The sequence below is a fragment of the Bidens hawaiensis genome, unplaced genomic scaffold, assembly GCF_021521415.1.
Source record: "Bidens hawaiensis isolate Kalapana, Puna unplaced genomic scaffold, B.hawaiensis_p1.1 tig00001575_1, whole genome shotgun sequence".
NCBI lineage: Eukaryota > Viridiplantae > Streptophyta > Magnoliopsida > Asterales > Asteraceae > Bidens > Bidens hawaiensis.
Window position 1 is genome coordinate 3,606,147 of NW_027491088.1, and position 26,112 is coordinate 3,632,258.

At 37.6% G+C, this 26,112-nt stretch overlaps 2 protein-coding genes across 2 annotated transcripts; one reads left to right on the top strand and one right to left on the bottom strand.

The window, feature by feature from the left end:
* Nucleotides 1–9,062: 9,062 nt before the first annotated feature.
* Nucleotides 9,063–11,404, bottom strand: LOC143586257 (uncharacterized). Its single transcript, XM_077067844.1, has 3 exons — nt 11,341–11,404; nt 10,969–11,172; nt 9,063–9,678 (listed from the first exon to the last, which is right to left on the bottom strand). The coding sequence occupies exons 1-3, from the start codon at nt 11,384–11,386 to the stop codon at nt 9,371–9,373; spliced, it is 558 nt and encodes a 185-aa protein (XP_076923959.1). The 5' UTR covers nt 11,387–11,404; the 3' UTR covers nt 9,063–9,370.
* A 650-nt stretch (nt 11,405–12,054) lies between these two features.
* Nucleotides 12,055–13,976, top strand: LOC143586896 (uncharacterized). Its single transcript, XM_077068347.1, has 5 exons — nt 12,055–12,347; nt 13,039–13,160; nt 13,464–13,553; nt 13,643–13,695; nt 13,808–13,976. The coding sequence occupies exons 1-5, from the start codon at nt 12,125–12,127 to the stop codon at nt 13,974–13,976; spliced, it is 657 nt and encodes a 218-aa protein (XP_076924462.1). The 5' UTR covers nt 12,055–12,124.
* Nucleotides 13,977–26,112: the final 12,136 nt, after the last annotated feature.

Consider the following 26,112-nt stretch of genomic DNA (forward strand, 5'->3'; position numbering starts at 1 on the left):
GTAATGTCCAAATTGAGCAGTGATGATCAAGGGGTTTTTGTTATTCGGGACCCCTTTGATTCGAGGAAAAATCACTGGCTCATTCTTCCATTCCTCATCATCGGACTCCTTCCTCTTTTTTCTTGTATCATACCCGCCTCGTATCATATGAACGTTTAAATCTCTGACTTTCTTTTTACTCGGACCCTGGATATCCCGTGCGGGAGCTTTACCATTGTCAGGTTTTCCACCCTTTACCAAGTGTCCAAGTTTTCCAGACTTTACAGCTGCTTCAATTTCATTTTTTAATGTTCTGCATTCATTCGTATTATGACCAATGTCATCATGATACGAACAACGTTTTTTCGGGTCAAGGAATGATCTTCTCGTCAGTGACTGCGGTTTTTTAAAATTCACATTCTCTGTGGTGAGAATTTCGGCGGGAGTCTTTGAAAGAGGAGTCCAATTATTGGGGCCTCGGTTCGAGGGTCCCGTTTTGTTTTTACTGCCTATGAGGGACCGTGCATCAAATGGTTTTGGTGCTTCCGTATTTGGCTGAAGTCTTGACCAGATAGGGCCTTTCGCCTGTCTATTTGGTCTCGAGGTTTGAAACTCGACTTTAAATTTTTGCTTTGAGTTACCACTTCTTAACGTTTTCTCGGTGTTCGCATACACTTTTGCTGCAGTCATGAGATCGTCCCACTCTTTTGGCATTCCATCTCTGCCCGTAAGTGTGCGAACTAAATCATCACATCTGACGTTTTTGCGGAAGGCACCCCGAAGCATGTCTTTGCTTATGCCACCGATGTTCAGGCTCTCATCATTGAACTTGGTGATAAAATCTTCTATAGACTTGTTATCGCGACGAACGACGTCTAAAATTTCTGATTGGTCTCGAGTATGTTTCTTCTGTTGACTGAACTGTTGAGAAAATTTCTTCACCAAATCGTCCCAGCTAGAAATTTCACCATCAGGTAACTTTTCGAACCATTCTCTTGCTGCCCCTGTTAGTGTCAATGCGAACATGTGACACCAATAGGGAAGCGTCCAACCACTAACACCGCCTACCGCCACAAAGTTCTGGAGATGATCACTTGGATCAGTCATACCATAGTACTTACCTACCGATGTAGGTATCTTGCATTAACAGGAGAGGGTGTTGTGGCAATGCTTGCTATGAATTTTGATTTTTCGGCGAAAGCCGCGGGGCGGTATGGTTTAGTGAAATCTCGTTCAGCATTGCTGTGGTATTCGGTGTGGCGGACTACGTCATGCGGACGACTACTCCTTGCTCTGGAGCTCATTCCACTATCTCCGGTATACGTACTGTATTCACCCGGTTGATAAGTTGAATCATAGCTATCAAATTCCTCCAAGTAGGATGGCATCCGCATGTCTATGCGAGGACGAGGGCGTAACCTCGGTATTTCACCAAACTTTGGCTCCGCCTGCTGACTGTAACGGATCTGACTTCCTCTCACTATTGGTGGAGGGGAAAGAGATCTCCGGGGAGATTCCTCATAATCCAAAGTACGAATGTGAAACCTTTCATTACGTTTTCTGCGTTCATACTCAGCCACCAAACTTTGTTGTTGCGCGTGGAGCCACTCTTCAGGAGTTAACGTTCCTCTAGATCTAGAGTTACGTTGTTGAGATCTTGCCCTATCGGAGTCGCCCGAGTTGTTTTCCGGATCAAATATCGACAGGTTTCGGCGGGTCTCTTCTGCAATTTGTTTGGGATTACCCAAATTGGAACCTTCTGGTGCCGAGGCACGTCCCATGTCTGTGGGAGTGAGGCCGGTCGATGCTGTAACATTTTCTAGAGTAAATTCCCCAGGTGTTACATTGGTGATTCGTGACCCCGGTGCCGTGACATGTTCAAGAGTACGACCACTTGGAGTCGTAATTCGTGCAAAAACACTGAGACCCGGAGATGCTTCTATGTTAGTTACACGTGAATCTGGTGCAGGGGTTCCCGTCGGCCCTTCAGGAAGGTTACTCATATCAAACGAACCGAAAAACCAACGAAAATTATTGTTGTTCTAACACCAAAAACGGATGGCGCCAATGAAGAAACACGGATTCACTCCCCGGGTATGGGTCCTGGATCCAATGAGTCTACAGGGTAAGATACGATAATTACTACCAATGATATGAGTATGACTTCCTAAAGTCCAATGACCGGAACCTGCAAAACAAACACCATGAGTCTCGTTACAGGAAGAACAAGAGGGGGGGTCTTCCTGTAACCACCCTCTGACGTGAGAATCAGTAACGTTCGTAAATGAAGAAAGTACTGAAGTAAACAGACTAAGTGTAGTCAGAATGCAAGTGAGTGAATGAATACCTCATACCGTTTGACAAGGTATTTATAGCCGAAGGATATAGGAAGATGATTGAGCCAGCTGTCCTCTTCCAGAAGATCTTTGAAACTGCCTGGACGCGTGTCCTCTTGTGATAGGTTGAGCTATACGTCCCATGTGCATGGGCATAACAACCTGAACACGCGTCGCCCAATGATAGGATGGATTGCACCCTAGCCATGTGCACGGTTATAACAAACTGGCCAGGTGTCCTTTATTTATTGGCTGTTCAGTCACGTATTCCCCAAGTAAGAATCATGAACCTTCTTCTAGAGAGTATTTGAGTTATGACAGCTGTCCCGCTGGCCTTGTCTTCCGGACGTTTAGGCGGACAGATATCCTATCCTGCGGATGACTTTTGAGGATGCCAGGATGCTTCCGCATGTGTTATGAGGACGTTCCTCCTTATTCGTGATATGCGGGTGATCCATGTGTCCCGCGGGTGGTTTATAAGAGGATTCTCTGTAACCCGCGGGTGGTACTTAAGGGTATTTGGGTCTTTTTGGTACCCTACCTCTACATATACTTACCGGTCTCTATTGATGACATGTATATGGTTAACAATGTTATTCGTGACAACTGACAAATACAGAGCCGGCCCATAGGTGTGGCGGGGTGGTCGACGGCCACAGGCCCAACACCCCGTTAGGCCCGAAATTTTGCTTTTTTTTAAATTATATTTATTTTTATTAAAAACATTATATATATTTAATGTTTAAAACTTAATTATATAACCACTAGCTTGGTCTAGTGTTAAAGAGGTATTACTCTACCAAAATGTTATGAGTTCAAGTCTCATTTGAGACATGTTTAATTCTATTTTTATATAAAAAATTTTACACCACCTAAATTATAACCAAGTAAACCTATATAAAAATTTAATTGTTTAAACCAACAAAATACTCTTTTTTAATTAAGACCCCAAAAAAATTTCGCCTTCGACTCAAATTTTTTTTTGCTTTCTCGGAGCCGGGCCTGGACAAATATAACACCTAGTTAGTATGAAATAAACAAATGGTCCCTTTTGAGGTTTGACAACATGCTTAATGAGGATAATAACATCATTAAAGAAATAAAGTTTTGTAATTAGTTATAAGTTTCATAAAACTCACGATTAATCTTATTATGTTACAGTTATTCTTCAACATCAAGTATATTATATGCGATTGAATTGACTTCATGGAAGAATCTATCTGTACCAATTCAATGTTCTTAGATAAATAAAATAAATAAATAAATAAATAAACAGACTTTTCAGTCATGTTAATGATGCTTATCCTAATTATTTGAGTTCTTTTTTTATTGAATAAAGTTGCTAATCATAATCATAAATATAAATCATATAGATTTACATCGAAGAGCAATGAACAATGGAGGCTGAGGAAGAGCCCACTTGGCAGTATATGATTATGTATTTTTTTTCTTTAAATATCGAAACTAAAACATACATTATTAATATATATATATAATATCCCAACAAATCAATTTTTTTTCTTATGTTAATGTAATTAATACATATGTAAATGTACATCAAATACAAAACCAACCAGTTTCAAGTATGTATCCATAGAAAGCGAATAACGTTTTTTCACTTACACGTGTTTGCATTGTAGATACGGCGAGAGTCAGAAAATAAGTTACACAGGATTATCTCCTAGTTTAAATGCCAAAAGTTTATTTTATATTTGATCTTTTATTTATTTGTGTTTATCTTGTCTCTATGTTTAGTATAAGTTAGGGTTAAAGGTTGTTTACTTTTCGGTTTTGAGTTTCGGTTACTGTAAAGAGCACCTGTAAGGTTTCTTTGAAGCAATCAGTTCTCAAGCTTTTGATTTAATCACCGAGTAAACTTTGAGCTATTTTAATTGTGTTTCCGTTTCTACACAAATAAGTGAGGTAAAGAATTACATGAATCAATCACCCTGTCTAATAATATTACGCACTATGATTTAAGTACCGCATTTTAAAACTAGTTATGCATTTGAGTTATTTATATGTACAAAACGCTCACCCTATAATGATATGTAACATTATGCCTCTTGTACCACTAATATTGTCCGCTTTATTCATAAAGAGCTCACGGATTTGTTTTTTTTTTTTTTGCCTAGGTGGAGACTACCTAGGAGGTCACTCATCTTGCTACTGTTGCCACCTGAGCACTCTTAACTGTGGAGCTCTCACGTCCACTAGCGTTAAACCCAAAACATATTGATGATTTAAGAGGCGGGACATTTACTTATGAACTAAGAATGTCTCATGTTCAATTACTGTAAAGAACGCCTGTAAGGTTTCTTTGAAGCAATCAGTTCTCAAGCTTTTGATTTAATCACCGAGTAAACTTTGAGCTATTTTAATTGTGTTTCCGTTTCTACACAAATAAGTGAGGTAAAGAATTACATGAATCAATCACCCTGTCTAATAATATTACGCACTATGATTTAAGTACCGCATTTTAAAACTAGTTATGCATTTGAGTTATTTATATGTACAAAACGCTCACCCTATAATGATATGTAACATTATGCCTCTTGTACCACTAATATTGTCCGCTTTATTCATAAAGAGCTCAGGGTTTTGTTTTTTTTTTGCCTAGGTGGAGACTACCCAGGAGGTCACTCATCTTGCTACTGTTGCCACCTGAGCACTCTTAACTATGGAGCTTTCCTCTCGTTCACTAGCGTTAAACCTAAAACATATTGGTGATTTAAGAGGCAAAACATTTACTTATGAACTAAGAATGTCTCATGCTCAATTACTATAAAGAGCACTTGTAAGGTTTCTTTGAAGCAATCAGTTCTCAAGCTTTTGATTTAATCACCGAGTAAACTTTGAGCTATTTTAATTGTGTTTCCGTTTCTACACAAATAAGTGAGGTAAAGAATTACATGAATCAATCACCCTGTCTAATAATATTATGCACTATGATTTAAGTACCGCATTTTAAAACTAGTTATGCATTTGAGTTATTTATATGTACAAAACGCTCACCCTATAATGATATGTAACATTATGCCTCTTGTACCACTAATATTGTCCGCTTTATTCATAAAGAGCTCACGGATTTATTTATTTTTTTGCCTAGGTGGAGACTACCCAGGAGGTCACTCATCTTGCTACTGTTGCCACCTGAGCACTCTTAACTGTGGAGCTCTCTCATCCACTGGCGTTAAACCCAAAACATATTGGTGATTTAGGAGGCGGAACATTTACTTATGAACTAAGAATGTCTCATGTTCAATTACTGTAAAGAGCACCTGTAAGGTTTCTTTGAAGCAATCAGTTCTCAAGCTTTTGATTTAATCACCGAGTAAACTTTGAGCTATTTTAATTGTGTTTCCGTTTCTACACAAATAAGTGAGGTAAAGAATTACATGAATCAATCACCCTGTCTAATAATATTACGCACTATGATTTAAGTACCGCATTTTAAAACTAGTTATGCATTTGAGTTATTTATATGTACAAAACGCTCACCCTATAATGATATGTAACATTATGCCTCTTGTACCACTAATATTGTCCGCTTTATTCATAAAGAGCTCACGGTTTTGTTTTTTTTTTGCCTAGGTGGAGACTACCCAGGAGGTCACTCATCTTGCTACTGTTGCCACCTGAGCACTCTTAACTATGGAGCTCTCCTCTCGTTCACTAGCGTTAAACCTAAAACATATTGGTGATTTAAGAGGCGGAATATTTACTTATGAACTAAGAATGTCTCATGTTCACGACTGATGTGGAATTTGCCTATAATGATAACATAGCAAAAGATGACATGACATAGATTGATCATTGATAGATAAAGCTAAGAAGAGAAGTGGTCAAAAGTGTAGGGTTGGGAATAGTGAAGGGACCCTTTTGTATAATTGTGTGAAAAAGGAAATTTAACAAGATGGAGACCCCCACGTAGTCATTATTTATAGTGGTAGGGTAATTTGATAATGTGTTTACATGTGACTATCTCATTATAATTTCTATGTTTGTATAAGCATAAATATGAAAACATATACATAAGTTGGCAAAGCATTCTACTCATCATCACACACCCAACACATATTTAATGGATTCGGCGGACGTTCCCATGCTTTTATGCTTCTTGTCTCTTTTTTATTTTCACAAATTAAATATAGTGATCTTGATTATATCTTTTTGACTATAACAACTAATTGCCAAAAGTCATTTAGTTTATATATCTTGATGTGTTAAATGACGCTCCTTTTCTAGAGGTTGAGTATTCGAGTTTCACTATGGATCATGAGGTATATTGAGTATTGTTGCATTCGTCTTTTTTATCCCTCTTGTATATGTACAACTCAATAATCATAATGTACACGTCGTATCATCGTTGAACATAGAAAAAGCTTGGAAAGTACTCACCAATAGAGAGCCAAAATGAGCGGTACCAAGGGGGCGGGTCGGTGTTCCTGCTGGTCCCCACATGCCTCGGCTCCCGCCCTGCACTTATACTATGCAACCTAGATTACATCAACTTTACTTTAAAACTTCACTCATTCGTGATCAAGTTTTTCAAATGTTCTAATGCCACTTAATGTTTTCTTAATTTCTATAAAGACACTCAACTTCCATTTAGTGTTCCAAACTTATGATTTTTTTCTTTCGTAAATGTTCAACATAATTAAAATTAAGTGGGGCAAATGAAATATATATGAATTATGGTTACTAATAAACGAATTTTATTTAATTGACTTAAAGTACGGTGCAATATTGAAAACAAAATTCAATAAATCACAAGAAACATGTAATGAGTTGAGTGACTTAGAAGCAACATATATATAGTGAAAAAAAAAGGAATAAATAAGTAAAATAGCGATTCACAAAATATATATATATATATATATATATATATATATATATATATATATATATATATATGGGTGAGTTATAATAAGAATACATTGTTTTCTAGGAATACTAAGAATAAATCTTAACCATTAGATCAACACATCTAATGGTTGAGATTAGAAGTTACAAAAATACCATATTGTTTCTTAAGATTACCCTTCTCATGTAGTTTCTTAGGGGTAATTTTGTACATTCAGTTTGTCAACAAAATTGAACTGTCGTTTTAAAATGCTTTAGTAAAATATTAGTTCTAAAACTAACACTGTAATTAAATGATTTAATTAATTCATTCACTAAAGACAAAACTATATATGGTATTTTACACAAACTAAAATTCTATGATATGAAAGAGTGCAGAGAAAATAATAATAATAATAATAAACAATCGAATGGTCTATAAAGAGAAGTAAATGAATACTGTAACACACTTTAAATTATTAAATAATAAACACATTCGATACTAATGAATTGATACAATGTTTTTGCTGTTTTTTATTTATTTATTTATCAAAATCATGTTAAAAAGAAAGAAAAGGTAGCAATGGAGGAAGCAGTTATTACATCCCGTAAATGTTGGAATTAACGGTTAATTTGATATATTAAGGACATTTACCTAAACACCCTTTAGTTTAAATTAAGAACTATGCCATGTGAAATTAATCCATTGGTTCTCATTATTTTTACAAAACTATTTATTCTTATTTAAACCCTCCTCTCTCTCTCTCTCTTTCTATATATATATATTTTTTTTTGAAAATCTATATATATATATATATATATTCTCTATTTTAGAAAATTGGATGAAGTGCAAAAATTAATGAAAACCTTAAAGTCTTAAACTCTTCTATAAATTATAGTGATTAAGATGATGTAGGAATTCCAATTTGAATGCTCTTAAATAATTATATCTAATATCAATAATGTCACTAGGCACCCCTATCACCGATCAAGAATCCCAGTTGCTTCCATATTTGATCCTGTCAATCAAGAAACCCATCGTTTAGACGATTCCATATTTGTGGTCGCCTAGTTGTTCTTGGTGGCCAGAAATCATGTAGGTCGTTGGAGAGCGCAATGTGAATAGGGAAGTCGACTCTTGTGGGAGTCAATCCTCAACGGCATTTAGTTGTTGTGGATTTCAAAGACGAGAACCGTAGTTTACTCTAGATAACTATATTCAAGAATTTAGACTCTGGTTCTCAAGTTACTCAACTTTCAAAAGATTATAAATGCAGATCTTGTCCTTGTGAGTTGTTTGCCATCTAAAGCCATTTGGATTTGGTGGCAAGTTTGGGTTTGGTGCAAAAGCCCAATACTTGGCTTCGGTTGGTCAAAGAATTACTTGAGTTTGTCTCTACTTCGGACCGTTCAAAGGAAGAAAGAAATCATCCACACCATTGATCTAACTACGATGTGGGTCTTGTGTAAAGGAAGATACGAGAAAACAGTGTCCGTGTTCGAATTGGTTGAAGACATCAAGTCTTTCCTTCCTTTGGATAAGGACTACATCTAGATGTTATTTTACACATTCGAGCAGGTGAGTCAACTGTATAGGGTTTTTGACGGATGCGAATGTCTTGGTCTTAAGCTTTATAATCAAGGTTCAAATGTATGTTTAAGCTTTATAATCAAACTCAAGTTATACTTGGGCTTGACTCGTCTATTACATATATAACATGATATAGATCATCACATAGGAGTCTAAGATACCATCATGTCAAATGTTCGCTGGACTTAATTGAGCATTGATCTGATCATTCGAACTCTAGCTCAACTTGAGCTTGTCCAAGACAAAAGTTATTTTCTTATTTAGAACTCGCATCAAACTTCTTAAATTTAATATGGAGTCGATTAACTTAACCTTTAAAATCTACCTCAAGCTCAAGCGTTCATCATGAGGGTATGTCGAGCTTAGCATCAAGATGATTAAATTAAACCTAAGTTGAGCTCATTTGCAACCCTAAAAACCCCACCCGTTACCCAACATTCATGATTTGTCATCATCACCGATACATCGTTATGCTTTCATAAAGAGTCAAAGATGCATGCCCAACAAGTGTAATAGTACCCAGTAAAGGAAAATACGTCCATATATCCCAGCACAATCCCAAACAAAAACTAAAATGTACAACCTGTAAATGAAGAAAAACCAACCTATGAATTAAAATTCAGAAAGGCGGGATGGACTTTGCTCGAATGAATTGTTTCAAAATGGCCTTTTCTTCATCGATTTTCTTTTTCTCTTCAGCATTCTTTGGCTTTATTCTTCGTTTTTCTTCCAGTATCCATTTGAAAATCTCACGTTGCTGATCCACTGGTATCGGTTCACGCACTTTAACGGGCTCCACAACAACAGGGTGGGATGTGACTGAATCAGTAACTGCAGCAGTTGAAGCAGCAGATGTAGAAGTAGAAGTGACAGCTGTCACATTTTCCTCTATGTCCTCCTTCTTCTTTGTTCTCATGAAAAGGTAAGCTACAAAATATAAATATGACAGTTTTGACGTTAAACTAAAATATATACACATTCACACTCTTATTTACAGTTTTACAACTGACTGCTCCTAAGCTTATGTGTTACTAGCATTAGCAAAGGATCATGGGCCGTGTGACTAAAGATTCTTAATTAAACTTGGTTTGAAAATCAATTTCAAAGATATTAGACATGTTGGAGATAGCATACAACATAAATTGATCTATTTATACTGAAGTCTCCACTCACATAACACAAAGATAAACCTACTGAAAGGGCTCCTTATATCCGATTTATACATTCATTACCCACCTATACACTTCGTTATCGATAACTGTAGTGTATTCGTAAACAGACCAGAATGCCCTCTTCTAGACTCTATGTTATCTAAGTCAAGAAAAATATACACAGTTTTCTATAGAAAGGAGCAGATCGACAAAAAGGATTATTTCATATTATTAATTTTACCTATATGATGTAGATGTTAACAGCTTTGAGAACCAATTAAATGTCACCTTAAAAATGAACAACATACTGATATTAGATATAATTGATGTATTATCATCAATGTCAGGTTTGTCCTAAGTTAAATTAATTCATCAATAATAACTTATATACGACCTGCAAATTTTACAAAATGGCACAGGGATTGAAAGCCCTATAAGTATGGCTGCAATATATGTCACAAAAAATGCCTACGAAGTATGAAGAGGTCTGATATAGCCTGTATACACCACATATCAGAGCGCATTAATTAACCTAATTCATAATACGTTTAGTAGCAACTATCAAAGTCAACAAGAAGCTAGAACAGTAGCAATCCTAATTCCTATCAAGTAACAGCTTCATATAGTTTAAGCAATATATATACTTCCAGTCTAAAAACTAATCCACCTAATTCATAATTAACATATTAAAACGTATTACTCAACCTAATTCATAGAAAGTTCAGTATCAACAACTAAAATCAGTAAAAACTAATAATCCTAGTTCCAAACAAGTCATATAACACGTATCAGAACGCATTAATTAACCAAAAACGTAACACACTTAGTAGTTAGTAGCAACAATTGAAATCGAGAAAACCTAAAACTGTAGTAATCCTAATTCCTAACAACAGCTTCAAAACACTAAAGCAATATATTATACCTCCGATCAAAAAACTAATCAACCTAATTCATAATTCACATATAAGAACGCATTAATCAACCTAATTCATAACATGTTCAGTGTCAACGGTATCGATCCTAACAAGTAACAACTTCAAATCATTAAATCAATATAAATAAATACCTCCGACTGAAAAATTAACTGCTAGCAGAAGCGGCCAGAGGAACCTATAACGGCGTGCAAACGACTCCTTCGGTGGCGTCGGAGGCGAAGACGAAGAAGTAGTAGTAGATTGACTAGTCATTGACGAAGACGATGAAACAGGTGACGGTGACGGAGAAGCACGTGATTGTTGTTGCTGCTGCTGCAGGTGTTTCTTCAATTGAGCTGTTAAAATAAATAATCAAAAATCAAATTAACGATTTAAAGTGATAATATATGAACATAAAATTATTAAACCTAATGCTTCAATATCAACGATCCGGATTTCAGAAATGAATATAAATTTGAGAAAGTGAGATTTGATTATTATAATATAATATAATATAATGATACCTTTCTTCGGCTTGTGAACGTAGAGCTTGGGAGTTTCGTCACCCATTTTGGATTCGTTTGGAGTCACCGTTGCAAGCGATTATTAACAGTGACGAAGTGAAAGTGGACTGAATGGGTTGAAACTTGGTATCCGTGTGAATTGGACTTGGGCCTAGGCCTGCTATTCATTTATGATCATTTTTTATGTTTAGTTTTGAAAATGATCATGAAGTGCACGGAATACCCGGTTCCGAACTCAATCCAAAATACTCGACCCATGAGTACGACCTTATATAGGATTTCTTCCCGGACACACTGGAACTGGAACTAGGAATACTCGATCAACACCCGACCCTACCCCGAAAAACCTAATCAGGTACCGACTATACCTGGAATCAATTCTTACTAGACCTTGTTTTCAGTTAACAATTTTACTAATAAACTTTAGCTTCATTTCATATCTTATTATTATACTTTCATTTAGAGGTGCACAAACAAGTTTAAAACTCATTTGTTTGGGTTGAAACCGGTTCTGTCAACAAAAGTCAAAACCCAGTTTATGATTGGTAGGGAAAAACTAAAATCGGTTCTGAACCTACGGTTTCAATCGATTTCTACATGATTGGTTTCAAACCATTTCAATTTCAATTTGATTTTCGAGTTAATTCGATTAACTGGGTTATTTACCCACTTCTATTTTCAATAAACCAAAATGAAACCAATTTTACCAAAAAAAAAAACGAAATTCAAAAACCGTGGCCATTATCACAAAACCACCAGCCCCAAGACACTCGAAGCTAAACCCATGGCTACTTCAGTCACTGCTCTCCATGCATTATCATCAGTTACAGTCAGAGCTTCATGGGACACACAGCAAAGACTCTACAATCCTCACCGTACTTACCCTAAAACCCCTATCACTGTCTCTCCACCCACTTCAATAATCACCGGAAACTCTAACTCAACAGATCGCAATTCGATATCTGTATCCGCACTTCTCAGTCGAAAACCTCCAAACCCAAATCAAGGTATCCGTTTTTATGTAGTTTGTCATTACGGCATTTCGACGAATACTTGGTGTGCATGTATTCAGTAGAGCTGGATATTGTTTGTAGATAGATTAATTTGCTTTGTGTCATGGTTTGAGCTGTTACTTGTGTTGGGTTTGATTGAAAATGGACGTTTAACAGTTGGGTTTTTGAGAAAAATAGTGTAACTTGCATGAGGAATTTTATCGAACACCTGGTGTGCATGTAATCAGTAGAGTTGTATATTGTTTGTTGATAGATTAATTTGCTTTGTGTCGTGATTTGAGCTGTTACATGTGTTGGATTTGATTGAAATTGGATGTTTAAAGTTTGTGTTTTTGAGAAAATTATTATTATTTGCTTGAGGAATTTTATCGAACACCTGGTGTGCATGCATAATGTATCCACTTGAGCTGTGTTTTGAGCATTGTTATTTAGTGACTTTGGGGTATCATGATTTGACCTGTTGCGTGTATTGGTTTTGATTGAAATCGACGCGTTCAACAAATGGTTTTTTAGGATAAGCATTGTTACATTACTTGCATTAGGAATTTTGTCGAACACCTAGTGAGCATGGATAATTTGTCTATTAGAGTTGTGTTTTGACTGTTTTTTTCAGTTATAGGGTAATGATATTAAGGTTTTACTACTTGAATGTGTTAGTTCTGATTGAAATTATGAATTTAAACAGCGTGTTTGGAGGAAACGTATCTGGGCTATGAGACATGGATGCCGAGTGCGCCGAAAGTAGAAAAGCCTCGGTCAACGTACAACGCTGCTTCACTAGCATACCTTGGAGATTGTATATATGAGGTTTGTCTTAAACCTTGTTGTAAAGTAATGCATAATTAGCAAGTTATGATTATTTGTACACTTAAAATAGCATACGCTAGTTAGGGGGCTTTTATATGTGTGATTGATATCATTATGTGATACTGAATCTGATTATCAACTGTATAATAATAAAATATATATAGGCTTGAATGTTTATATAGGTAACTTTGAATCGCCATTTGTGGTTGATGAAATTCCCACTCGTTATTTCGGTTCTTACTATTACTTTTATGAATAAACTCCATGGGCTCTTACTATTTCCGTATATTTGCACGCATGCAGCTATACGCACGCAGACATTTTCTGTTCCCGCCACTAAATATTGAAGAATATAACGACCGTGTGATGGCCGTTGTTCGTGCTGAAGCCCGAGTATGATATGCCGATTAAATTATGTTTTCTATATTACATCCTACTTCATTTTAGGCAATTTGTTATAATTTTGGTTTGGTGCATATCAGGATGCAATGCTCCAAAAACTAATCAATGATAAAGTTCTATCAGAAGAAGAAAGGTCAGTCTTACTATGCTTTGGTTAATTATGCACCATGTTGAACATTCATTTGCTGAAGTATTATTATTCTCTGTAAATTAAAAACAAGATACTTTTTTTCGGTTTAATACAGGGACATTCTTCGGTGGGGAAAGAATCTTTCTTCCTCCAAAACACGGACCAAAAAACGTGCTGGTGTAGCCGTTTACAACAGAGCATCATCTTTGGAAACACTGGTCAGTTGTTTATATGCCGTGTGGTTTTTGTTGAATTTTTTTTTTTTTTGCATATTTTTTATGTGAATGCTTTTTTACATATTCACCAAATGCCAATCCTAACCTTTAAGGTTTGGCACATGGTAATTGGTAAGGGCTGGATTCCCTCTATCTGTCCAGTCCAGGCGGGTTCGGTGATGGGTCAAAATGGGTTCAGGTGAATATGGATTCTGAGCAAAACTAGCTCGGGTCAAAACGGTCCGCTTTAAAAAAGTATCAATTTTGTTTGGGTCAAAGTGGTTCTGGCCAGAATGTAGTCGGGTTTACAATAGTTGCCTGTTTTGACCCGTTGACCGGTCCTAGTAGACCCAAATTGACCCGTTGACTAATTTTAGGTGAACCAAATGAACCCTTATACAATTTGTTAGGATCGGCATTTGGTGAATATGTAAAAAGCATATTCAACCTATTCTTTGAAGAATAGGTCCCATCTTGTGGGTCCCATGTGCCAAACCTTAAAGCTCAGATCAACCTTTAAGCCGATCCTATTCTTCAAAGAATAGGTTGATCTGAGCTTAAAGGTTAGGATCGGCATTTCGAAGAATAGGTCATGATACCCGTAAGTTTTGTGGGTCCCATCTTGCTTCCGTCACGTAAATGATACCCGCAGTAACATCTTTTTTCTCTTCACATCATACAACACAAATTGGAATTGTTGTTTAACAACACTATAACACCTAATTGGACTTGGTAATAGAAGTTTAGGTTCTTGATTTTTTCTTTGATTGTCATTGTTGTTGACCTTACAAACGTAAATCGTCTCGATGAAATCATGCTAAAGATAGGCTTTTCGACGGGTGTCTCAAATCAACCGATCCTGGAAGAAGCAAACAGTGAGTTTAATTAAATGTAACATAGCATATTCACTTTTTAGTTTGTGTTTATACTCTTTTAATATAATCAATCCATATATAACCGGTCTACTTTGGTATGAACTTTGCTGATCCGTTTGTTCTAAAAGTTTATCATCCTGCTTTATGACCAATTATTTTCTTTAATACCGAGGTAACGAGTTTTAAGTATTTGCACAGAAACACTTTTTGTTCAAAGTTACACCGGACAATTATGACCCATTTATTAAGAAATGAGTTTATTTGGATAATTGTCCGTTTATAGTTTATTCGAGAGTCCACTCATATTACATAGTACATAGAGTTTGGGTGTATCACGATATCACATTGTACAATGAGTTAAAATGGATCGCTTTTATAGATCTTACCTTAAACAAAGTTAATGTTTTAATTTTCCTAATTTTAACCTCTTGCTTCAAGTTAAATTTAGGAAGAAAAGAATAACTAAATCTTTAACTTTGTTTCATATTGGTCTAATTCGATAAAACTTGTAAAATTTGTACAAGTATTCATAACAATGGAACAATGTTGAAATCCGTGTTGTTATTATAGTTAGAACTTAAAAATGTCAGGGAATTCAATAAAACACTAGAAAGATTGATTACTATTAGTTATAAATTTATATTTATTGTATCGAATATGGTTAAAAAATGATTTAAAAGATTTTATACATTAAAACTTAAAATATACTTTTTCGCATACCGGGCCAGTTCTCGTTCCTTTAACTTTTCGGGTTTTATACTTTTATTAGTGTGGCTGTTATTTGTGATAAGATATGGACAGATAAATGTGTTATCATCTTATATCATATGTATTGTTTGTGTCGCAATCCCGGTTATCAGATTGTTTAATAACGTGTTGGTTTGAGAAAGAATAGGAATAAAGATAAAGCGAGTATTTTAGTATGCCCACATAAATATTTTAGTGGATAAAGTAGTATCTCATCCTCATTCCTCACCCAACGGCCTACACCTTCTAATTTATGGATAGACATACAATTTTATATCATCCCACATAAATGTAAAACTTATAAATATTATACTTATTGTTTGTTCAAAAATATATATTCTCTTTCTAATTACAAATAAAAAACTTCAAATTTAAATACTAAATATGTCATAAATTTGAAACCTTCAAGTTTGTAACACGTCGAAATTCAAAGAGGATAAGAGATCTTGACGACTCATTATATGCGTGGTAGACGAAAAGTCGAGAACAAAATGGCATGAATGGCGTAAATTTAAACGTGGGTATATGTAATGTCGTAAAAATTTTATAGAATAAAATGATATTATGTATATTTAATAAGAATACAGTTATAACACAAACAATATTATATTTTCAGATTGTAAACATTCAGACCACATCTTCAGTTACAGACATGAAATCAGATTACAGACAGTTTTTGTCTTCAAAAATAAACAACGCCTAAGTTTAGATTTTATAAAAGCTCAATAGGAGTGATTTGATGAAGAATATATTAATTAATTATTGTTATTGTCTGCTGACTGTATAATTATGTGCATGCCTATCTCATGCATTAAATAGTTGAATTCACTTTTCTAAGAAAAGATCACATATGATTATTATATTGATATGTTATCTTGTATTTGGTTTTTTAAAGTTACATATATGATTCTTTTCAACTTGTGCCTATGTGTTTATATGGATAAGTAGATAACAAGTAGTTTATAGTTATCCTTTCCAAGCAAGAAAACATTATCATGTGTAAGTGACAAATTTGGTTATGCCCACTTATGAAGAAGCAGATTTAGTATTTTAAATAAAAGCTCTGATTCTAACTTTTCAAATAATAATCTAATAAGTCAGTTTTAATCCATCGAACTCTTATATTTCAAGCAATTTAAACTTTTATTATCTGACATTAGCTTTACTCAAGCTTAAATCAAGTTTAACGTGAACCTAAAATCGAATAAATAATGAGCAAGCCCGAGTTTCTAAGGGCTTGACTCCTTTCAAGCTTTTTAAGCTTTGAGTAAAACATAATGCAAATAAAAAAAGAGCTAGTTGTGTTGTCTCGCTTGTCAATTATCATCTCCTACATACATGATCGAAATTCAAGGATACGAACCACATTACACCAAGGGGCACTCATCACACAATTGGAGCAAGAAGGCCAATCTCACAACCAACAAGAAATAAGTTTTATTGGTTATAAAACTAGTTGTTTCTTAACTCATGCATTGCTTATTACTAAAATAATTATATATATTTGCTATTTAGTTATCTTATGGCATCAAATGATCAAAATGGTTTTCAAACAACATAACGAAAAGAGTGCACATGAGAAATTGGTAGGAAAGGTTAGGAACCAAATGTCTTGAGTGGGGTTTGATGGTTGATCACTTGATCTTGATGGTGGAACCATGGATTGTGACATGCACATTAAAAGAACATGGGCTAGGCCCATTTCATTAACCAACTTATTTACTACCCATAAGTCTTCAACATTCTCATCAGTTGCTTCATTCACAAGAAAATATGAGAATTTATATTAATCATCTACAAGTACAAACTAATCAAATGTGAGGACTAGATGGGGTTGCATGCAAATGTAGAAGCATAAAAAGAGGGCCCAATAAGCTTGAAAAAAAAAAGAAACAGTAAATTTGATTCTAGATTGTGGCCCACTGTTGTGGAAGTCACTATTGCATTGGATGATAAAAGGCCAATCAAGAGGGGTCCCTTGAAGGATGTGGACACTAATACCTATCCACACTCTAAAATATGTGGCAAACTCATCTACAACATGATAAGTGTTCTCTTGGTTTCAAACACCATAGTGTTCTTTGAGACGTATCGTACATGTCGTTTGGATTGTTTAAATATGAAACCGACGTATGATAGAGTATTCTTTAACTGTTTTTATTTAGACCGGTTGATTTCTCGTTCACTATTTTATTCTGTATTTTGTTTATCAAAAACTTCATATTCTATTAGCATTGCAAAATATAATTTAGTTCGATATTTTGTTTAAAGCGTATATAGTTTTTTATACATAAGATTTTGATTTTTATATTAGTTTCGGAGATCAACCGTCAGTATTTAAAAGAAAAATCTTAATTTCAAGTTTATATATACGAATTAGCTTGTTTAGTATTAGTATAATTTTATTTATTTTTGGAATTTATAGGTATTGATCAATTCACTTAATAGTTTTAGTTTAATTTTCTTTTACTTTATATATATGTAACACAGTGTTTAAAGAGAAGATATACATCTAAATAATTGAATAACTCATAAGAAAAGAAATAGCATAAATAAGGTTGAAATTTGAAAACGTGATATACGTTAAGTAGATAATGTTTGTCATCGTTATAGTCCTACGTGTTAAGCAGGCCCACAGGTGGATGGTGTGTCATCCTAATCCGTTGCACTTTATGGCTGATTTGTGAGGCCAAGTTGCTGGCTGATGTGTCTCTCCTCATCTTTACTGCATTGGCGCATTGGCCAAGGTGCTATTATAACACAAATTATTATTTGTCGATATGATGTTTTGGGATCGAAATCATTTTGCAGCAATTTGTTACCGATTTTATTTCTGATTTTCACTTTAGTATTTCAAAACTTATTAAGAGTATGATATAAACAGTTTTAATTCAGAGAAATGTTGAATAATTCAGAGACTACGGTGCTGTTTGTTTTTTAAGACAAAAATTGTTTACAATCTGATTTCGTATTTAATGTCTGCAACTGAAGATGTGGTCTGAATGTCTGCAATCTGAAAATATAATACTGTTTGTTTTATAAACTGGATATTGTCTGCATAAGCTGAAAATTAGTTACCTATCATATATATTACAGTAGATAAAAGTCATTTTAACGTTTGTAGACTGCTAAAATATTTGGTAGTGGTGTACGAATTATGGAAGTGGGTGGTGGTAGGCAGTGAACGGTGGGTGGTGGTGATGGATGGTTGTGGTGGTGGGTGGTGGACCGTGATGGTGGCCGACAATGAGTGGTGGTGGTGATGAACGGTAGTGGTGGGTGGTGGACTATGGTGGTGGTGGATGGTTGTGGGGGGGGGGGGGTGGTGGTGGTAGATAGTGGTGGCGGTGGACGATAGGTGGTGGTGGTGGTGGATGGTGGTGGTGGCAACGGACGGTGGGTGGTGGTGGTGGATGGTGGTGGTAGTGGACGGTGGTTGTGGCCGACGAGGGTGGTGGTGGTGGGTGGTTAACAATGGTGGTGGTGAGTGGTTCACGGTGGGTGGTGTTGGCGGCGGACGACGGTGGTGGGTGGTGGCGGCGGCGGACGGTGGTGGTGGCGGCGGACAGTGGGTGGTTGTAGTGTTGGACATTGGGTGTTGGTACTTGGTATTATGTTAAGAAGTGTGAAGATGGTGAAAAAATATTTTTTTTTTAAGACCATAAAAGCATATTTCAAATCTTTTTTTTTTAAACAGTCAGTCTTCAAGAGCGTATGTCTGCACGCCCGCAGACATAGGCTCCATGCAGACCTTATAAGCAAAAACAAACACAACCGATAAGATTAGTGATCTTCTTCCTTTGATTACTAACTCTGTGACCACTTCTCGATCACCAATACCCCGTTTTGTAGTAGATAAGCATATAGTTCCTTCGTTTGATCTCTAACAAAGGCTAAAAAATGTTTGGTCAATAACTAATTGTTATCTGTCACATCTAAACGTACCTCTCTTGTGTATACATGTTATGCTATCATTTACAATAGGGCTTTCGGCCTAGTGGTCACAAGGGGTTAGACCGTTTTGTCTTTTAAAGTGACGGGTGATCGAATCTCATAGATGACAAAGATAAATAAATATATTCAGTAAAAATTGTGCTTTCATTTCTTACTTTATATATGTACTTGTTTAATTTATACTGTTAAAACAAACAAATTTGTTGGCTTGAGATTACTTGGTGTCTAGAAAAGTAAATATTCTGGCTTCACGAATTGTGCTCTTGTTGTTCAATGCAAGAGGAGACAACTAAACATCTTTTTAGAGAGTGTGATGTGCGGTTACGACTTGAAATGATGTAGCTCGTTAGTTATAATAGGTTCGATAGAGTGGTTAAAAGAATCCTATAATAAATTTTAGCTATTTAACAGATACAAACAAATTGACTATTACAAATAAAAACATTTACATACAATTTTTATTACATGCCAAAATTATATAAATTGTTGACATTGTTTTTTTCTTTACATTTTATCTTATAAAATAATTTATTTTAACAATTAACTATTAAGGAATATGTGAACTAAAAACTTTCTGATTGGTTAACAAAAAGAAGGTGGTGTTGGGCATGTTGGCTATTTTGTTACCATCCGGGTCAGCTAAATAAACCACATTATAGACTCTTGACCCGACCCACACAACTTTGGACGGCAGGCTGCTTGGTATGGGATGGGACAATATTATATTATCAAATGTTTATAAATAAGGTTTCTCGATAGATGTTTTTAGGTGGGTAAAAATGAATAAATAATTAAATATATAAATTACAAAATGATAAAGATTTTCTCTTCCGGATTAGATACGGAAGTGCTACTCTTTAAATCATTATCTAGTGATTTTTATCTTTAAAATGACGAGTTCATGCTTTTGTTGCTTTGTTTATTTCAAAAGTTTAATAAAGTGTATGTTAAACAATAAAATATTAAAGAAAATGATGTTGCTTAATGACAAATCGGTGTAACTTGTAAGCTACCTGTAGAAACATGAAATGAATCTGACCTGATCCATGACGATGTTCCCCGGTCTTCGAGATGAACGAACCACGTCTCGATCTTCTTCTCCGGTCAGCTTGAGATCTGCAATGGCTTTTGGGGGTGTGGAGGTGACTGCTAAGAAATCTCGAGGATCTCTTGTTTACATACACAAAAATGGTTATGGTGGTGGCTCTTATTGAGAAACAACAACAACCCTTAATAAGGAGGTGGAGACCTCCTTATATAGGGAGCCTCATGGCCACCATCATGGTACCTTAATGGGCCTAGCCCAGTTAGGGTTACCTCCACAAAACCCCCTATTGTATTAGCCCATATAATAAAATAAGCCAGACATAATAAATTAAGGTCGTAAGCCGGGTTTAGTACCATACCCCTACAAGCCCCCCTAAGTCCAGTGTTGCTCCTAGGCGTGCAAGCGTTTAGGTGGAGCGCTGGACTTCATAAGGTGTGTTAGGATATGAGACGGTTTTTTCCCCTTTCTTCGGCCTTGTCTTTGTTGTCTTTGAGTTTTGAGAGGTTTTCTCCATGATGGTGACATGTTGTGATCCTTATGATAATAATGGTGCACTGGCATGAATAAGATATAGCACGCATCATAACAACAGTGGCGCGAGGCCTGATAAAAGGTAGAGTGCGCATCTCGATAATAATGTAATGCAACTTGCGCGCGAGGCAGCTGACGAGCTATAAAATAATGAAGTATGCGCGAGTTGCGGCTTATGAGCTATAATATGATGATAATGACTGGCCCACAAGGGCCTCTTCTACGCAGGATGAATATCCCAACTTGTTTTCAAAATAATAATGGAGGCACAAACGGCTAGATAATAATAATAATGTCATAGGTGCTTGTGCGACTCGTAGCCGAACCTGCAAAACATATCGACTAAAAGTGGATGTATTACAAGGTTCCCATCCTCGGGCAAATTATGAGGTGTGCCCAACCTACGTTGGCGCGTGGCCGTTTGGGATATTATTAGGCTCCCGACCTTTATGTTTGGCGCGTGGCCGTTTGGGATATTATTAGGCTCCCGACCTTTATGTTGGCGCGTGGCCGTTTGGGATATTATTAGGCTCCCAACCTTTAAGTTTGTCGCGTGGCCTATGGGTTTATGAGGATTCCCAACATTTAAGTTTGGCGTGTGGCCTATGGGTTTATGAGGATTCCCAACATTTAAGTTTGGCGTGTGGCCTATGGGTTTATGAGGATTCCCAACCTTTAAGTTTGGCGCGTGGCCTATGGGTTTATGAGGATTCCCAACCTTTAAGTTTAGCGCGTGGCCTATGGGTTTATGAGGATTCCCAACCTTATAAGTTTGGCGCATGGCCGTATGGGTTTTATTAGGATTCCCAACCTTTAAGTTTGGCGCGTAGCCATATATTTTGCATTAATATAAGCACTTTTTGTGCCATTTCATGCAAATCCTATATACTCATACTGTAAGGCCCCGAACCCGGTGGCCCTACTTTAGCGTTGGATTTACTCATAAACGCAGTTCTAAATATCAGAGTTAATTAAAACATTCGCGGAATATAAAAGCTTTCATAAAACATTTCGTAACAAAACACGTCTTGTCTTAAAACATCATTTTGTCTTTCAAAATTAACGAACATTAACTTAAACGTCTTGAGTCTTCCGATGCCAGCCTCTTATTCAGTGCCACGTGTCTCCTCAAGCGAGCTGCCTCATCCTACTCACCTGCGTGCATACTAAAAGTCAGCTACGCTGAGTGAGTTATAGTTAATCGTACGCCATACAATACAACACATACATACATATCCGAAGATACATATCCATACTTCACTAGTTACCCTTCTGTTCTACATACTTGCTACCATACATACATACATATCTACAATCACTAACCTCAGTCTACCGAGAGTACGTTCATAGTCCGCCGTCTATACCTGTACTCACGATCGTGAACACGTAAAAGGTCCGCAGTCCTTACCTATGTTCACCATTCATGGTACGTACAAGGTCCGCGGTCCTTCCCTATACCATCATACATCCACAACACGTACAAGGTCCACGGTCCTTCCATATGTTGCAACCTAATTCATAGCACGTACGAGGTCCGCAGTCCTCCCCTATGCTAAAGCACGTATAAGGTCCACAGTCCTTTCCTGTGCTGACGCCTATCTATATTACGTATAAGGTCCGCAGTCCTTATCTACGTTACGTATAAGGTCCGCAGTCCTTATCTACGTTGGCGTCTATCTCCTATAACACGTATAAGGCCCACCGTCCCTATCTACGTTTACATCTATCATCTACATCACGTATAAGGCTCGCAGTCCTTAACTACGCCATAACCTGCCAAGTCTATGTCCAACAGAAGTTAGAGGGATTTGCCATCCTAACTTACTATGTCGAACGTAGAACTCACATACCATTCGTGTACCTGTATACACATACTTCACATATACAATAATTACATTATAGCATAAGAACACTCTAGGCGTTCTTTACATCCTTCATTTAACAACCATACCCCTTGTCGTTACGTGCAATATCCGAAGATCATTCACGCCCCGACAAGTATTCATTTGTAATATTCATACATCTTCGATATATAATATTCGTACCTTTATTTTTAACCTGACAGTACGCGCAATATCCGAAGATCGTTCGCGTACCGACAAGCAATCATTCATATCCATCACATATATCACATATGGCATACACTTATCACTTAGGATAAATGTATTAACAACACATCGAGTATGCACACAGCCCCGAAAACATAACAAGGAATGGGGCTAGAAACTCACCTGAACTCTGCTTATTCCTCCGATAGTTGTAAATCCCTTCTTTAACTGGGCTCGGCTGACTGTATAAGTTACACGTATCAATACTCGCCTGATCTAGTCTGGTGGCCTAGTATTAGCTTACTTTTACTTATCGTTTTAATCTATTCTCTAATCGAACTTGACTTTAGGCGAAGTTAAACCTTAGGCGAACTTAGCTTTAGGCGAAGTTAAACCTTAGGCGAACTTAGCTTTAGGCGAAGTTAAACCTTAGGCGAACTTAGCTTTAGTCGAAGTTGTCATCAGGCGAACTTGGCTTTAGGCGAAGTTGTCATCAGGCGAACTTGGCTTTAGGCGAAGTTGTCATCAGGCGAACTTGGCTTTAGGCGAAGTTGTCATCAGGCGAACTTCGCTTTAGGCGAAGTTGTCATCAGGCGAACTTGGCTTTAGGCGAAGTTGTCATCAGGCGAACTTAGCTTGCAGGCGAAGTTCATCAGGCAAACTTAGCTTGCAGGCGAAGTTGTCGTCTGCTGCTACTGTTCGTTCTTAAATCCCTTAATCACCTTCGTTTCTTAACCAAATAACTCGATTTAGGTACCTACGTGATCGTCTGACCAGCGCCTACAAACCCCAACCATCAAATCGACCTAACATCGATGTTTAAAGGGTGCGATTTAGGCATATAGGTTACGGGTTCTTTTTATCAATCGATTAACCCATCAGGTCATAACCATTTTCAGTAAAATTAGCTTTGTTGGATTCGTTTTAACCATACAAACTCAGATCTATCATTTCTCAAATCAACCCGAACCTACACGAACGATTTCTAACTATAAACGTACCTTGAACGAGTCGAACTACGAACACGGTTAAGCCTTGATGTTGTTTTGGTCCGTCACAACGTTCCAGCACCAACAAGCTCGGGTTTTCGCCTTCGGATCTTGGTTCGGGTCGTGTGTGTTTTGGGTGTGTGTGTGGAATATGTGAGAATGAGGATTAAATGGTGATTAATGGTATTTATATTTAGGGATCATGGGCTTAAGCCCATGGACTCTCCTTCCTTCTTTCATAACCCAAGTCCATAACCCATATCCATTATCCAACACTAGCCCGACCCATACCAACTCCTACTCTATTTATTTATTTCCCGATAACCCGAGTAAACTTTCCCTCTATTATTAAGTAATACAATTAATATTATTTTGGAAATTTCGGGATGTTACACATACATAAAGAAAACACCTTCATTCATCATACGAAAGACATCCAGATCGCTTCTTCAGTCCCCGATGATGGTGGTAGAGTGAATTTCATCCATGCGGAAGCGTGACGAGCCCCGGTAGTAACCCGCAAAAGTTGTTTACGGACGCGGAATGGCGCGAATCAACCCGCTATGGAACTCTCTCGTGATCTGCGGGAGCCAGAAATGACCCGCGATACATCCATGATGGCTGAAGTTAACTTGTGGTAGTGCGCATGCGGCTCTTTATGGTTGCTAGTTGATCCTCTTGAGTGCCCAGATGACACGCCGTTAGTGTTTCATGGTGGCAGTGTCGGGGCTGGAATATCTGAGCGCTTATGTCACCTGCGGGAGCGGCTGTCACGTCTTGCAGTCCGCGTATATGACCTGCCACGGACGGCTTTTAGCACGTCTACTCACATGTGACTGGTGGAGTTGGTCTACTAGAGGGAGTATGGAGCACGCATAATGCCTGCGGAAGGCGGAATCGACCCGCCCTAGTTTTACTCGGAGCTTTCATGTGGTCTGCGGAAGCCATAGTGGTGGAATTCATTCGCCGGAAGTTTTGCACGTAGCTCGCGGGAGCCCGAGGCGGTCCACCAGATGCTTTGGATTACCGTGATTGTTGGTGAATATTGTGTTGATCTATCAGAGCTTGCATGCGAAACGAGAGGGTCCCGCCATGAGTAACACGCCATCAATAACTTAACCTGCTGGAGTCCGAGGTTAACTTCTCTTCCCGCAGGTGTTGATGGCATTGCCAACCCGCAGGTGTTGATACGCGGATCGCGGCTATGATCCGTGGGTGGCGTTGCCAACCCGCAGGTGTTGATACGCGGATCGCGGTTATAAGCGGGTTTTTCCTTCGCACGTGTATAAACTCGGACATTTTATACTTTGAAAAATTTGCTTTTTATCAAGCGCGGTGCAGACAAGCGGACTCCGTGGATCTAACAAGTTAGAGGCGCGGCTCCTCGGGGGAGGTGGTGGGTGATCCTTAACGGTGTGCATGCATGGAAGCGGAGACTTGATCTCCGATGGCGCGCATGCATGGTAGCGGAATCTTGATCCTTGGTAATGCGCATGCATGGCGGCGGAGTGGTGACTCGTGGGCGCACATGCATGGTGGCGAAGTCTTGATCTTCGGCACTGCGCATGCATGGAAGCGGAGACTTGATCTCCGGTGGCGCGCATGCATGGTAGCAGAATCTTGATCCTCAGCAACGCCCTTCCATAGCGGCGGAGTGGTGACTCGCGGGCGCGCATGCACGGCGGCGAAGTCTTCTACACAAAACCAAAGGCACGACCCACATGGTGGTTTCCGCGGGCGCTCATGCATGGCGGCGGAGTGAGGCTGCAGAGTGAGGATCCGCGGGCGCGCGTGCATGGCAGCGGAAAGATGATCCGAGGTCGCATATGCATGGCGGCGGAGTGGTGATCCGTGGGTGCGCATGCACAGCGGAAGAAAGTTGGGCGCGCATGCATGTCGGGAGTTGAGCGCGCATGCATGGCGGGGAGTTGAGCGCGCATGCATGGCGGAGATTTGTATTTTCTTGCTTGCCTTCGACTGTGGAGGCGGCCTAGTATTTATAGTATTAGGGTT